Source organism: Trichomycterus rosablanca, chromosome 4 (assembly GCF_030014385.1).
Source record: "Trichomycterus rosablanca isolate fTriRos1 chromosome 4, fTriRos1.hap1, whole genome shotgun sequence".
NCBI lineage: Eukaryota > Metazoa > Chordata > Actinopteri > Siluriformes > Trichomycteridae > Trichomycterus > Trichomycterus rosablanca.
Genome location: NC_085991.1, coordinates 48,018,640 through 48,034,928, shown reverse-complemented (window position 1 = coordinate 48,034,928; position 16,289 = coordinate 48,018,640). Strand labels below are relative to the sequence as shown.

General features: G+C 41.0%; 1 protein-coding gene across 1 annotated transcript in view; it reads right to left on the bottom strand.

Annotated features, from left to right (window-relative positions):
* LOC134311968 (oxysterol-binding protein-related protein 2) overlaps nt 1-16,289 on the bottom strand; it is a 73,029-nt gene that overhangs the window by 5,406 nt on the left and 51,334 nt on the right. Inside the window, exons 18-26 of the mRNA XM_062993620.1 lie at nt 6,342-6,476; nt 5,919-6,016; nt 5,114-5,296; nt 4,809-4,916; nt 4,028-4,117; nt 3,232-3,358; nt 2,220-2,336; nt 1,982-2,105; nt 573-663 (exon numbers count right to left, since the gene is read on the bottom strand). Coding sequence (XP_062849690.1) covers nt 573-663; nt 1,982-2,105; nt 2,220-2,336; nt 3,232-3,358; nt 4,028-4,117; nt 4,809-4,916; nt 5,114-5,296; nt 5,919-6,016; nt 6,342-6,476 — 1,073 coding nt within the window. The remainder of the gene's footprint in view (nt 1-572; nt 664-1,981; nt 2,106-2,219; nt 2,337-3,231; nt 3,359-4,027; nt 4,118-4,808; nt 4,917-5,113; nt 5,297-5,918; nt 6,017-6,341; nt 6,477-16,289) is intronic.

The window sequence follows — 16,289 nt, the reverse complement described above, 5'->3', positions numbered from 1 at the left end:
GAGTTGCCCCACCCTTTCGCAGCAATAACAGCCTTTGCTCTTGAAAAAAAGCGTCCCTCGCGATTTTGTAGTGTGTCCGTGGAAATTTGTGCCCCTTGTACATGATGGATTTTATATTTCTATTATTTATTTATTTAATTAATTCGTTGTTTTACGCCGTGCTTACTGAATCTTATATATCTGTTAGCAGTGGGTGTGGCTGAAACACCAGAACTTAATCATTAGGAGAGTGTGTCCACATACTTTTGGCCAAATAGTGTACATTATTAAAATAAGCTTCTTAGACTCAGCATCAGCGACCAAATATTAATAATCAGTCAGATCCTGCTGTACAGTGAATTCTACACACATTTCTTACATTAGTTACATTTCTATTGAGTTGTAAGGTTTATGTCCGTCGTGTCAATTTTTAGGGTTTTAGTCATTGTTTCTGCAACTCTTCCTTCTCTGTGAACAAAGTGAGTGTGTATACATAGTTTTGGGACAAAGAAGTACAAGTTCCAACCATTTTCTGACTGATTTACAGTTCAGTGACTGAGACTGATGTAGCACGGATGTACCGACGTACTAACCTCGTCTTCCACTCGTCGTTGGATTTGGAGCGGTTCTTCCGTGCCACTCTCTGTTTTTCTTCCACCCTCTTCTTCTCAGTGCTGGCTGAATCTGAGAAGATCAAAAGGATATATATATATATATATATATATGCTGCTATACTTTGAATCGTGCACTTTAGATCCGCATAAAGTTGCTGTAGTTCCTGTGCAATACTTGAATGTAAATGTAAATATTTAAAATTCCTTAGTTATCTTAGTTATTTCTTCTAGTTTTTAAGTCTTAAGTTTTATCTTTACTAAACATAGTTTCTCTTGCTATTTATATTTTTATATTTTATTATGTTTACACACACCGAGACCTAAGTAACTGCATTTCGTTCTAATCATGTACATGGTTTTGAATGACAATAAAGCTGAGTCTGAGTCTGAGGATAAAATCTGGTTTATTGGTATAATCTGACTATAACACAATAGCGCACACTGTCTGAAAATGAAATGAGATCTGCAATAGCATACAACTGTAAACAGAACACAACTGTTGGAATTAAATCCTGTTTAACATACTATCCTCTTTATTAGAAACGCCTGCCCTGTTAGCACTGGTTGTAGGTGAGCATTTAGACACACAATATGTGTTCATCCTCATCCAGTCTTTTATCAGTGGATGCTGTTGGCTTTATATTTTTGGGTGGAGCACTATTGTGTTCCAGCTTTGACACTGAGGTGTGTAAAAATCCCAACAACACTGCTGCACCTGATGCACTTATAACTGAATAACACACTACAATGATATTATCATGTTGCTGTCTACCAAGAAACGAATGGGCTACAGTCAGTAACTGTATACTGTTCAGTAAGTTCATACACTATATGGCCAAAAGTATTTGGACACCTGACCATGAGCTTGTTGGACATCCCATTTTAAAAAGCAATGGTATTAAAATGTTATGACCTCTCACAAAACTTCGAAGTAACACTGTGGGAATTTGTGCCCAATTCAGTCAAAAGAGCATTTGTATGCCTGGCCACCAAGGCTGAGGTCAGGGCTCTGTGCAGGACACTGGAGATTTTTTTAAACTGAGCTTTTCTTCATGACTTTATAGATCTTGCTTTGTGCACAGGGGAACAGTCATAATGGAACAGGATAGGACCTTCCCTAAACTGATGCAGAAAAGTTGGAAGAATGTAATTTTCTTTATATAACTGATTTATTACACCTGTTAGCGACTGTTGTGGCTGAACCACATTAATTTAAAAACTAGGAGGGGTGTCCTAATACTGTTGTCCATATAGTGTGTGGATTGTAGGTGAAGTCAATTGTTGTGTACCTAATAAAGTGCAACTGAGTGTATTTTTATGGGTATTTAAAGCTTAAATAAATTTTTGCCAGTGTACATGCATGGAGTGGAGTAGATTACATCCAATACCTATGTCTCCGTTCTCCAGAGCGCGGATGTCAGGGCGGAAGCGGCAGTCTGTGATGGGCAGGTTCTCCTTCATGTCTTCCTCAAGCTCGTTCAGCTGCATGGCGAAGGTGGAGAAGGCATAGTACTGAAAATAATGAAACATACATGACGTATGAGTCTGGTTTAAAGGCATCTTCAGTCTCTGTGGGCTGAAAATAAAAAGTACCCCCCTCCCCATTACCACCACTGTAGTTCTCACCTGAGCTGAGTTATCAGGTCTGGGCGATATCCTCCAGATGAGTTCACTGCCCGGGATGACCTGTACAGTCTCAGCTTCAGGAGGCGGCATCTCCTCAGCTTCCTCATCCACGCTGCTCTGAAACAGGAAGCACAGCACCAACGTTTTGCTTATTTAATTATGTAATATACTAAACTTGATTAGCCAGTTAGCTATTAGTTAGTTTGGTCATTTTGGTTATTACGGCTTTCTGCCTGGTACAGTGGTCATTACCTTCATTGTCTTTCTGCTGCAACGACGACACATACAGTCTGGTCGATGCATTGGCACAAGTGGTAGAGGAGTACAGAAAGCACAGCGTGATGTTCAGAATGTGCTACAGCTCTCTGTAGGAAGGCAAGTGCTAGTCTGCAGCTCTCCTTGGCCAGCATGGGTGTTGGGATAAAACTGAATTCTTAAACGGCCACAGCAACACTATGAGTTCAGCTGGCACAGAATCCTTCAGTTGTTTGACACGTAGCCTTAGCTTTGGAGTGCCAGCCAAAACAGGGCTAGTAATCAGAAGGTTTCTGGTTCAAGCCCTGCATGCAAAACCAGACTTTATAGACTTGGCTAATCTAATACATTTATACAGAGGGACTGGAGGTACTAGCTTAGTGATTTGGGTACTGGTCTAGTAATAAAAAAAGGTTGCTGGTTCATGTCCAACACTGCCAAGTTGCCACTGTTGGGCCCCTGAGCAAGGCCCTTGACCCTCTGTTGCTTGCTTGTTCACAATTGTAGGTCACTTTTGATAAAAGTAAATGTAAATGTTGATGCAATTCTGTCACTTAAATGTTTACAAGCAGCATCTTTGAGTCTAGAGTGGACTAGTAATTAGAAGGTTGCCAGTTCAAGCCCCACCACCACCAACTGCCACTGTTGGGCCCCCAAGCAAGGCCCTTAACTGGCCCTTAATTGCTCAAAAATCGTATTCTGCTAAATGCCGAAAATGTAAATGATTTATTATTTGTACGTGTTCTGTTATCCCCACCTGTTTGCTGCCTCTCTTCTCTTCAGAAGGTTTCCTGTCTTGTTTTTTGTGAAGATCAAACGCGGCCGGATCCACTGTGTACAAACACTCGGTCCACTTGCCGTAAATGGCACAGATCTTCTTTTTACTGCACAGAAAAGCAGGTTTCTGTGATACTTGGAAACCCATAGACAGTGGGGAAATGCCAATGCAATGAGTTGAATATACACTGCGGCCACTTCTTATCACCTGTTAGTGTTGGGTTCCCACACAGACCTATATCGCGTGAGTACTATGTAACTCCCCCAACTCACACAGGTGCATGGATGAGTTCTGAAGATCACACATCAGAGCGGCAGCAGGAGGAAACCCTGTCCGACCGTCCCTGCCTCAAACACAACCAATTGTGTTTGTTTGGATGCCCGGCCAGGTCGGTGACTCTGTTGAGATTTGATCTCGCAAGTTCCAACACTCTGAAGTGTACTAGCGTAATAGATCACCGCGCCAACCGAGCTATAGTTATATTTAAAAGTTTGGACACCCCTGGTCATATTAAGGACAAGTAATTAAAGACATCCTCAAAAGGAAACAAACTTTTGCCTATTTTTATGCACAGTTACGGTAATGTTTTTGTTTCATGAAAAGGAAACTATAAAAAGTGTCTTGTGTGTGTTACGCCACATTTGAAATATGATGTCTTTTTTCAATATATTAAAATCAGCGTAAACATAAAAACGGTCATATTTATAATATTTTTCTGTAGAACATGCAGATTATATTTAAAGTAGAAAAAAGAAAACAATTCTTCTATAATTACCTTTTATCAAGTATGTAACCCTCCACTTTGTGTAACTCTTTGCCGAAGAGGCCGCAGGACTTGAAGGTCAGACTGCACTTCTCACCAGTTCTGTTAATAATAATTTTTTGGCATTTCTTACATATGGAAAGATTTACATGTGTTAATAGCTTTAAAGGTGCCATGCTAAAAGCTGGTATGATGTTGTTCTTAGTATTACAAATACAGAGGAAGTTTCTGGACAACACAATAGAATGTATTTATGGAATTATTAAAACATTTTATACCATGGCCACGAAAAATCCTCATTTTTAACTCAGGTGTAATGTCTCTGGTGGATTACTCCGGGTGCTCTGGTTTCCTCCCACAGTCCAAAGACATGCAAGTGAAGTGATTTGGAGATACTAAATTGTCCATGACTGTGTTCGACATAACCTTGTGAACTGATGAATCTTGTGTAATGAGTAACTACCGCTCCTGTCATGAATGTAACCAAAAATGTAAAACATGACGTTAAAATCCTAATAAACAAACAAACAAACAAACAAACAATATTGTCATTTGGTCATTAATAACTGTAAGACAGAAGATGGCAGTAAAAGTGTGGTGACTATTTAAAAGAATGACGGTAGAATAAGAGTGAACAGTGCACATGTAGTGTAACTGAAGCATGCAAATCTGTGTATGTGCACAATCCAAGTACAGTAAATGTGATATAGTTTCAACTTATTCCCTCTCCGGGTAAGAATTTCTACACACAATATATCACAGTCTGGGTTTTTTAAACATTACTTGCGCTTACTTGTGGTTTATAACCTCCACATTGCCATACTGCTCGATCCACAGCTGACCCATGATGATGTTGTGAACGCAGCATGTAGGATTGGTCCAGGTGTAAGCCTCCTTGTGTCTGGCCAAAACAAAAACGTGCAAAACATCAGATCATCATTTATTACATGCACCCAAATATTCATCCCACTTTTATTGCAATGAAATACACTTTTATCTTAAGAGGATCGCAAATAGATCACAAATAGAACCATTCAGCATCACTTCATTAATAAAAATCCAGTGGTTATTAAGTGGATAAAAATCAGCTGCACATACTTGGGAAGTTCCAGAGTGATGATCCCACGAGGCTCTGCCTCCACGCTCTTCCCCCAGAACTTCAGTTTAGGGTAGATAGAACCGTGGAACAGGAAGTCGTCATTCAGGCCTTCGGCGTGAAAGGCGCTAACGGGCGGGTGGTGGCTCACTTGCTCCGACATGCACCGGAAGCCCAGATCCTCTCTGATAAAGCACATGACACAAAACAGGCAGATAATGAAGAGGAACCAGAGCTTTAGATCACAAGCTGATGCTGCTTTTGTAGACATGCAGCGACCGGTCATTGTATTCACATTTGTGTCATTTAGAGGACGCTTTTATTTAAAGCAACTTACAATTACGACTAAGGGTTAAGGGCCTTGCTTGAGGGCCCAACAAGGGCGAGGCTTTAGCTGTTAGCAGAGCCGTCATTCGAATTTGCAAGCTTGAGATGTCAGAACTGATCAGAGCTGTACCTGAGACATGCCCCATCTGACACACGTGCAGTACCAAACCGCTTCTTATTTCCTGAATGAGGCATTGCGTGGTATAACCCTGTCTCTGTGCACCCCCCCCCCCCCCACCCCAATCAGATTAAGGAGTGCAAGTATTTTGTTTGTTTATTGGATTTTAACACCATGTTTAACACATTTGTGTCATTTAATGGCAAAATATAAAGGTATGATGTTTAAACCTGCTCACTGTATTTTATATTCTTATTTTTATGGCTGCAAGGTAGGTTAAAACTGTTCTTGTGTTGTCTTGTGTAGGAATTTGTTGTTGGTGGGTTAAAGAACTACAAAGATTATTTGAGGTGAATTTCTACCTGATCAGCTCGTACGTTTCTCCCAGGAGTGGATTGAAGGGTTTGCCTGTTCTCTCCCACTGTGACGCCACGGCAGATACGGCAAACGCAGCCACACACTGTTCAACACAAAGAAACATGACAGCACCGCTCCCATTATCTAACCTACTGTACATCAGAAATTCTAGTCAATATTTAACAACCTGGGTAAGACATAAAAACAACAACAATGGACTGAGAAGCACCCCACGGTCTTAGTTCAGGTGAAATCCTGACCCCAAAACTGTTGACGTGATCGTCGTTTGTCCCTCATGAAATTTTGAAAAGATCTGATATGATGTTATATCACACCGTTCATTGTGCTGGATCAAAGTGCTGACATCCAACCTGCACGCAAATCAGGATGGGGAGGGGTGGCATTTGATTTTTAAAGAGCTGAAATACCTTCATCCTGTGGATGGAGTCTGTGGATGCGTTGGCTTGGTGGATGAGGTACGTGTGTTCCATGTACTCAGTCAGACGCTGCAGGAAACTCAGCGGCTCATTGAAAATCACCGGCATGGCGATTTTCGACAGTTCCTGATAGAAGCAGAAAAAGAAGTTCATACACAGAACTCAGAGATCCGATACATCAGTACTGACACTAAACCCAGTAATTACTGACACCAAACCCAGATCTGATACATCAGTACTGACACTAAACCCAGTAATTACTGACACCAAACCCAGATCCGATACATCAGTACTGACACTAAACCCAGTAATTACTGACACCAAACCCAGATCCGATACATCAGTACTGACGCTAAACCCAGTAATTACTGACACCAAACCCAGATCCGATACATCAGTACTGACACTAAACCCAGTAATTACTGACACCAACTTCTGATCCGATACATCAGTACTGACACTAAACCCAGTAGTTACTGACACCAAACCCAGATCCGATACATCAGTACTGACACTAAACCCAGTAATCACTGACACCAAACCCAGATCCGATACATCAGTACTGACGCTAAACCCAGTAATTACTGACACCAAACCCAGATCCGATACATCAGTACTGACACTAAACCCAGTAATTACTGACACCAAACCCAGATCCGATACATCAGTACTGACACTAAACCCAGATCTGATACATCAGTACTGATGCTAAACCCAGAAATTACTGACACTAAATCCAGATCCGATACATCAGTACTGACACTAAACCCAGTAATTACTGACACTAAATGCAGATCCGATACATCAGTACTGACACTAAACCCAGTAATTACTGACACCAAACCCAGATCCGATACATCAGTACTGACACTAAACCCAGTAATTACTGACACCAAACCCAGATCCGATACATCAGTACTTACACTAAACCCAGTAATTACTGACACCAAACCCAGATCCGATACATCAGTACTGACACTAAACCCAGTAATTACTGACACCAAACCCAGATCTGATACATCAGTACTGACACTAAACCCAGATCTGATACATCAGTACTGATGCTAAACCCAGAAATTACTGACACTAAATCCAGATCCGATACATCAGTACTGACACTAAACCCAGTAATTACTGACACTAAATTCAGATCCGATACATCAGTACTGAGGCTAAACCCAGATCTGATACATCAGTACTGACACTAAACCCAGATCTGATACATCAATACTGACACTAATCCCAGATCTGATACATCAGTACTGACACTAATTCCAGATCCGATACATCAGTACTGAGGCTAAACCCAGTAATTACTGACACTAAATCCAGATCCGATACATCAGTACTGAGGCTAAACCCAGATCTGATACATCAGTACTGACACTAATCCCAGATCTGATACATCAGTACTGACAATAATCCCAGATCTGATACATCAGTACTGACACTAAACCCAGATCTGATACATCAGTACTGACACTAATCCAAAATCTGATACATCAGTACTGAGGCTAAACCCATAAATTATTGACACTAATCCCAGATCTGATACATCAGTACTGAGGCTAAACCCATAAATTATTGACACTAATCCCAGATCTGATACATCAGTACTGAGGCTAAACCCAGTAATTACTGACACCAAACCCAGATCCGATACATCAGTACTGACACTAAACCCAGTAATTACTGACACCAAACCCAGATCCGATACATCAGTACTGACACTAAACCCAGTAATTACTGACACCAAACCCAGATCCGATACATCAGTACTGACACTAAACCCAGTAATTACTGACACCAAACCCAGATCCGATACATCAGTACTGACACTAAACCCAGTAATTACTGACACTAAATTCAGATCCGATACATCAGTACTGACACTAAACCCAGTAATTACTGACACTAAATTCAGATCCGATACATCAGTACTGAGGCTAAACCCAGATCTGATACATCAGTACTGACACTAATCCCAGATCTGATACATCAGTACTGACACTAAACCCAGTAATTACTGACACTAAATCTAGATCTGATACATCAGTACTGAGGCTAAACCCATAAATTATTGACACTAATCCCAGATCTGATACATCAGTACTGAGGCTAAACCCATAAATTATTGACACTAATCCCAGATCTGATACATCAGTACTGAGGCTAAACCCAGTAATTACTGACACCAAACCCAGATCCGATACATCAGTACTGACACTAAACCCAGTAATTACTGACACCAAACCCAGATCCGATACATCAGTACTGACACTAAACCCAGTAATTACTGACACCAAACCCAGATCCGATACATCAGTACTGACACTAAACCCAGTAATTACTGACACTAAATTCAGATCCGATACATCAGTACTGAGGCTAAACCCAGATCTGATACATCAGTACTGACACTAATCCCAGATCTGATACATCAGTACTGACACTAAACCCAGTAATTACTGACACTAAATCTAGATCCGATACATCAGTACTGAGGCTAAACCCAGTAATTACTGACACTAAATCCAGATCCGATACATCAGTACTGAGGCTAAACTCAGTAATTACTGACACTAAATCCAGATCTGATACATCAGTACTGAGGCTAAACCCAGATCTGATACATCAGTACTGACACTAAACCCAGATCTGATACATCAGTACTGACACCAAACCCAGATCTGATACATCAGTACTGAGGCTAAACCCAGTAATTACTGACACTAATCCCAGATCTGATACATCAGTACTGACACTAAACCCAGTAATTACTGACACTAAATCTAGATCCGATACATCAGTACTGAGGCTAAACCCAGTAATTACTGACACTAAATCCAGATCCGATACATCAGTACTGAGGCTAAACCCAGATCTGATACATCAGTACTGACACTAATCCCAGATCTGATACATCAGTACTGACACTAATTCCAGATCCGATACATCAGTACTGAGGCTAAACTCAGTAATTACTGACACTAAATCCAGATCTGATACATCAGTACTGAGGCTAAACCCAGATCTGATACATCAGTACTGACACTAAACCCAGATCTGATACATCAGTACTGACACCAAACCCAGATCTGATACATCAGTACTGAGGCTAAACCCAGTAATTACTGACACTAATCCCAGATCTGATACATCAGTACTGACACTAAACCCAGTAATTACTGACACTAAATCTAGATCCGATACATCAGTACTGAGGCTAAACCCAGTAATTACTGACACTAAATCCAGATCCGATACATCACTACTGAGGCTAAACCCAGATCTGATACATCAGTACTGACACTAATCCCAGATCTGATACATCAGTACTGACAATAATCCCAGATCTGATACATCAGTACTGACACTAAACCCAGATCTGATACATCAGTACTGACACTAATCCAAAATCTGATACATCAGTACTGAGGCTAAACCCATAAATTATTGACACTAATCCCAGATCTGATACATCAGTACTGAGGCTAAACCCAGAAATTACTGACACTAAATCCAGATCTGATACATCAGTACTGAGGCTAAACCCAGATCTGATACATCAGTACTGACACTAATCCCAGATCTGATACATCAGTACTGACAATAATCCCAGATCTGATACATCAGTACTGACACTAAACCCAGATCTGATACATCAGTACTGACACTAATCCAAGATCTGATACATCAGTACTGAGGCTAAACCCAGAAATTACTGACACTAAATCCAGATCTGATACATCAGTACTGAGGCTAAACCCAGAAATTACTGACACTAAATCCAGATCTGATACATCAGTACTGACACTAAACCCAGATCTGATACATCAGTACTGACACTAAACCCAGATCTGATACATCAGTACTGACACCAAACCCAGATCTGATACATCAGTACTGACACTAAATCCAGATCCGATACATCAGTACTGACACTAAACCCAGTAATTACTGACACTAAATTCAGATCCGATACATCAGTACTGAGGCTAAACCCAGATCTGATACATCAGTACTGACACTAATTCCAGATCTGATACATCAGTACTGACACTAAACCCAGTAATTACTGACACTAAATCTAGATCCGATACATCAGTACTGAGGCTAAACCCAGTAATTACTGACACTAAATCCAGATCCGATACATCAGTACTGAGGCTAAACTCAGTAATTACTGACACTAAATCCAGATCTGATACATCAGTACTGAGGCTAAACCCAGATCTGATACATCAGTACTGACACTAAACCCAGATCTGATACATCAGTACTGACACCAAACCCAGATCTGATACATCAGTACTGAGGCTAAACCCAGTAATTACTGACACTAATCCCAGATCTGATACATCAGTACTGACACTAAACCCAGTAATTACTGACACTAAATCTAGATCCGATACATCAGTACTGAGGCTAAACCCAGTAATTACTGACACTAAATCCAGATCCGATACATCAGTACTGAGGCTAAACCCAGATCTGATACATCAGTACTGACACTAATCCCAGATCTGATACATCAGTACTGACACTAATTCCAGATCCGATACATCAGTACTGAGGCTAAACTCAGTAATTACTGACACTAAATCCAGATCTGATACATCAGTACTGAGGCTAAACCCAGATCTGATACATCAGTACTGACACTAAACCCAGATCTGATACATCAGTACTGACACCAAACCCAGATCTGATACATCAGTACTGAGGCTAAACCCAGTAATTACTGACACTAATCCCAGATCTGATACATCAGTACTGACACTAAACCCAGTAATTACTGACACTAAATCTAGATCCGATACATCAGTACTGAGGCTAAACCCAGTAATTACTGACACTAAATCCAGATCCGATACATCAGTACTGAGGCTAAACCCAGATCTGATACATCAGTACTGACACTAATCCCAGATCTGATACATCAGTACTGACAATAATCCCAGATCTGATACATCAGTACTGACACTAAACCCAGATCTGATACATCAGTACTGACACTAATCCAAAATCTGATACATCAGTACTGAGGCTAAACCCATAAATTATTGACACTAATCCCAGATCTGATACATCAGTACTGAGGCTAAACCCAGAAATTACTGACACTAAATCCAGATCTGATACATCAGTACTGAGGCTAAACCCAGATCTGATACATCAGTACTGACACTAATCCCAGATCTGATACATCAGTACTGACAATAATCCCAGATCTGATACATCAGTACTGACACTAAACCCAGATCTGATACATCAGTACTGACACTAATCCAAGATCTGATACATCAGTACTGAGGCTAAACCCAGAAATTACTGACACTAAATCCAGATCTGATACATCAGTACTGAGGCTAAACCCAGAAATTACTGACACTAAATCCAGATCTGATACATCAGTACTGACACTAAACCCAGATCTGATACATCAGTACTGACACTAAACCCAGATCTGATACATCAGTACTGACACCAAACCCAGATCTGATACATCAGTACTGAGGCTAAACCCAGTAATTACTGACACTAATCCCAGATCTGATACATCAGTACTGACACTAAACCCAGTAATTACTGACACTAAATCCAGATCCGATACATCAGTACTGAGGCTAAACCCAGATCTGATACATCAGTACTGACACTAATCCCAGATCTGATACATCAGTACTGACAATAATCCCAGATCTGATACATCAGTACTGACACTAAACCCAGATCTGATACATCAGTACTGACACTAATCCAAAATCTGATACATCAGTACTGAGGCTAAACCCATAAATTATTGACACTAATCCCAGATCTGATACATCAGTACTGAGGCTAAACCCAGAAATTACTGACACTAAATCCAGATCTGATACATCAGTACTGAGGCTAAACCCAGATCTGATACATCAGTACTGACACTAATCCCAGATCTGATACATCAGTACTGACAATAATCCCAGATCTGGTACATCAGTACTGACACTAAACCCAGATCTGATACATCAGTACTGACACTAATCCAAGATCTGATACATCAGTACTGAGGCTAAACCCAGAAATTACTGACACTAAATCCAGATCTGATACATCAGTACTGAGGCTAAACCCAGAAATTACTGACACTAAATCCAGATCTGATACATCAGTACTGACACTAAACCCAGATCTGATACATCAGTACTGACACTAAACCCAGATCTGATACATCAGTACTGACACTAAACCCAGAACTGATACATCAGTACTGAGGCTAAACCCAGATCTGATACATCAGTACTGACACTAAATCCAGATCTGATACATCAGTACTGACACTAATCTCAGATCTGATACATCAGTACTGACACTAATCCCAGATCTGATACATCAGTACTGACACTAAATCCAGATCTGATATATCAGTACTGAAGCTAAATCCAGATCTGATACATCAGTACTGACACTAATCCCAGATCTGATACATCAGTACTGACACTAAATCCAGATCTGATATATCAGTACTGAAGCTAAATCCAGATCTGATACATCAGTACTGACACTAATCCCAGATCTGATACATCAGTACTGACACTAAACCCAGAAATGACTGACACTAGACCCAGAAATTACTGACACTAAATCCATATCCGCTACATTAGTACTGACACTAAACCCATAAATTATGCTGTTTGAAAAAGGTATATATATATATATATACAAGACTAGGCATAACATTATGACCACTGACAGGTGAAGTAATCAACACTGATCTCTTTATCATGTTACCTGTTAGTGGGTGGGATATATTAGGCAGCAAGTCAACATTTTGGAAGCAGTAAAATCATGTCCATGCAGATGCTCGTCCAGCCAATAGCACTGCTGAGATTCGAACCCTGGATGCCCAGATCTCAGCAGCAGTGGGCTAATGTAACTTGACTGGATCACCGACAGATCATAACAATACACAAAGCTAGTGAGTGAAATATGTTTATAATTTTACATTATTATATGTTGGGGGTGGGGTATTTTGGACATGTCCCCCTTAATATACACTATATTGCCAAAAGTATTCACTCACCCATCCAAATCATTGAATTCAGGTGTTCCAATCACTTCCATGGCCACAGGTGTATAAAACCAAGCACCTCAACATGCAGACTGCTACTACAAACATTAGTGAAAGAATGGGTCGCTCTCAGGAGCTCAGTAAATTTCAGCGTGGTACCGTGATGCCACCTGTGCAACAAGTCCAGTCGTGAAATTTCCTCACTACTAAATATTCCACAGTCGACTGTCAGTGCTATTATAACAAAGTGGAAGCGATTGGGAGCGACAGCAACTCAGCCACGAAGTGGTACCACGTAAATTGACAGAGGGGGGTCAGCGGAGGTCGCCAACTTTCTGCAGAGTCGATCGCTACAGACCTCCAAACTTCATGTGGCCTTCAGATTAGCTCTAGAACAGTGTGTAGAGCTTCATGGAATGGGTTTCCATGGCCGAGCAGCTGCATCCAAGCCTTACATCACCAAGCACAACGCAAAGCGTCAGATGCAGTGGAGTAAAGCACGCCGCCACTGGACTCTAGAGCAGTGGAGACGTGTTCTCTGGAGTGACGAATCACGCTTCTCCGTCTGGCGAGCCGATGGACGAGTCTGGGTTTGGCGGTTGCCAGGAAAACGGTACTCGTCTGACTGCATCGTGCCGAGTGTAGAGTTTGGTGGAGGGGGGATTATGGTGTGGGGTTGTGTTTCAGGAGTTGGGCTCGGCCCCTTAGTTCCAGTGAAAGGAACTCTTAATGCTTCAGCGTACCAAGAGATTTTGGACAATTTCATGCTCCCAACTTTGTGAGAACAGTTTGGGGATGGCCCCTTCCTGTTCCAACATGACTGCGCACCGGTGCACAAAGCACAAGGTCCATAAAGACGTGGATGAGTGAGTTTGGTGTGGAAGAACTTGACTGGCCTGCACAGAGTCCTGACCTCAACCCGATAGAACACCTTTGGGATGAATTAGACTGTGAGCCAGGCCTTCTCATCCAACATCAGTGTATGACCTCACAAATGCGTTTCTGGAAGAATGGTTAAAAATTCCCATAAACACACTCCTAAACCTTGTGGAGAGCCTTCCCAGAAGAGTTGAAGCTGTTATAGCTGCAAAGGGTGGCCGACATCATATTAAACCCTATGGATTAAGAATGGGAGTCACTCAAGTTCATATACGTGTGAAGGCAGATGAGCGAATACTTTTGGCAATATAGTGTATATTGTGATTATGGCCTTGATCCAAAGCGACGTACATTTGGGACCAAACAGTGAATGCCCTTCACCAATAGAACACCAATAGAGATTCAAACCCTGGATCAACAACAAGAATAATAATAATAATAATAATAATAACAATCAAAATAATAATAATAAGAACAACAACAATAATAATAATGATAAAGATTTCATCTGGCTTTCAGTGCGCTTCAGCTTTAGCTAACATTTGTCAGCACTGATCTTAAACCCAGCTTTAGTCCCTCTGTACCTCACTCACTCTTCCCTCCTAAAGCCAGGTTTATAGAGCAGATTACACTCCGTACACACATATAGAATAGGATTAAGCAGATGTAGTTACACACCGAGGACCTCTACAGAGCTAATAATGACTTTGGGGAATATTATTCAGAGATTTGTTTACTGTACAATGTAATGTGCACTGTTGGCTGTGTTTATTAAGTGAAGGAGCGGTACACATTACTGATCCAATATTTTACTGTAGTAATATTGTGTAAGTAAAAACTAAACCAGCTTTGATTAAAATCTGAATCAATACAGAGGAGTCGGGTAAAAGCTTTGTATTAAAATCCTACTAATAAACAATCCTCATATGTATACTGTTACTGTCTGGACTGCACTGTTCTTATTCACTGGTTCAGTGCTGTGCAGTCTGTATTTTCACAACTCATGGCATCTCATTATGCTTAAATGAGATGAATGCTGGGAGCATGGAGCTTTTAACCTCACTGACAGGTAAAAGTGTTTCTAAAAAGAGAAGGTAACCAGGTCTTTTGGAACCGTGTAGAAATTATACAGATGCAGAGTGTTTAGCAATAAAACTTTGCTGATTATTATTATTATTATTATTATTTATTAGGATTTAACGTCAAGTTTTACACACTTTGGTTACATTCATGACAGGACAAGTAATTACTGTACTAGTTACACAAGATTCATCAGTTCAAGTTTTTAATATCAAACACACTCATGGATAATTTAGTGTCTCCAATTCACCTCACTTACACGTCTTTGGACTGTGGGAGGAAACCGGAGCTCCCGGAGGACAGGACAGAAGAGACCTGGATCGCTCCACCTGGGAATCGAATACAGGACCTTCTTGCCGTGAGGCGAGAGTGCTACCCACCGAGCCACCGTGCCGCCCCCCAAACTATGCTGAAACCCCAAAAATTTACCTTTTTGGTTGTTGGGGTGGTACCATTTCGCACCTGTATTTCTTTAGTTCTATATAAAAAAGTGCATTACTGTATCTTTTTCCCCCCTGGATTGTTCTCCCTTGATCTCCCAATCTAGTCATTTCCAATTCCCAATCTGACATGCTAAGAATGTAATATAACATGTAATATAACTTGACCGTGACCAACACATGCCCCCTCTGACATGTGTGCAATAGCCAACTGTATTCTTTCACCTGCATGAGGTGAGTTCATACGTGCATCAGCTTTGTGTACAGAGACACACCCTTATCCTCATTATTCCCCGTCTCTGTGCAGGCACCATTGATCAGCCAGGAGACGTCGTAATCACATCAGTTATGAGGAATTCCCTCCGGCACCCTCCCCGTGAACTCCCCGTGCTCTGCCTGCTTGTAGCAGAACTGGGATTAAAATTGACAAGTTCGACATGTCAGCTCTGGTGTGCTAGCGAGTTTTTACCGCTGCACCATCCG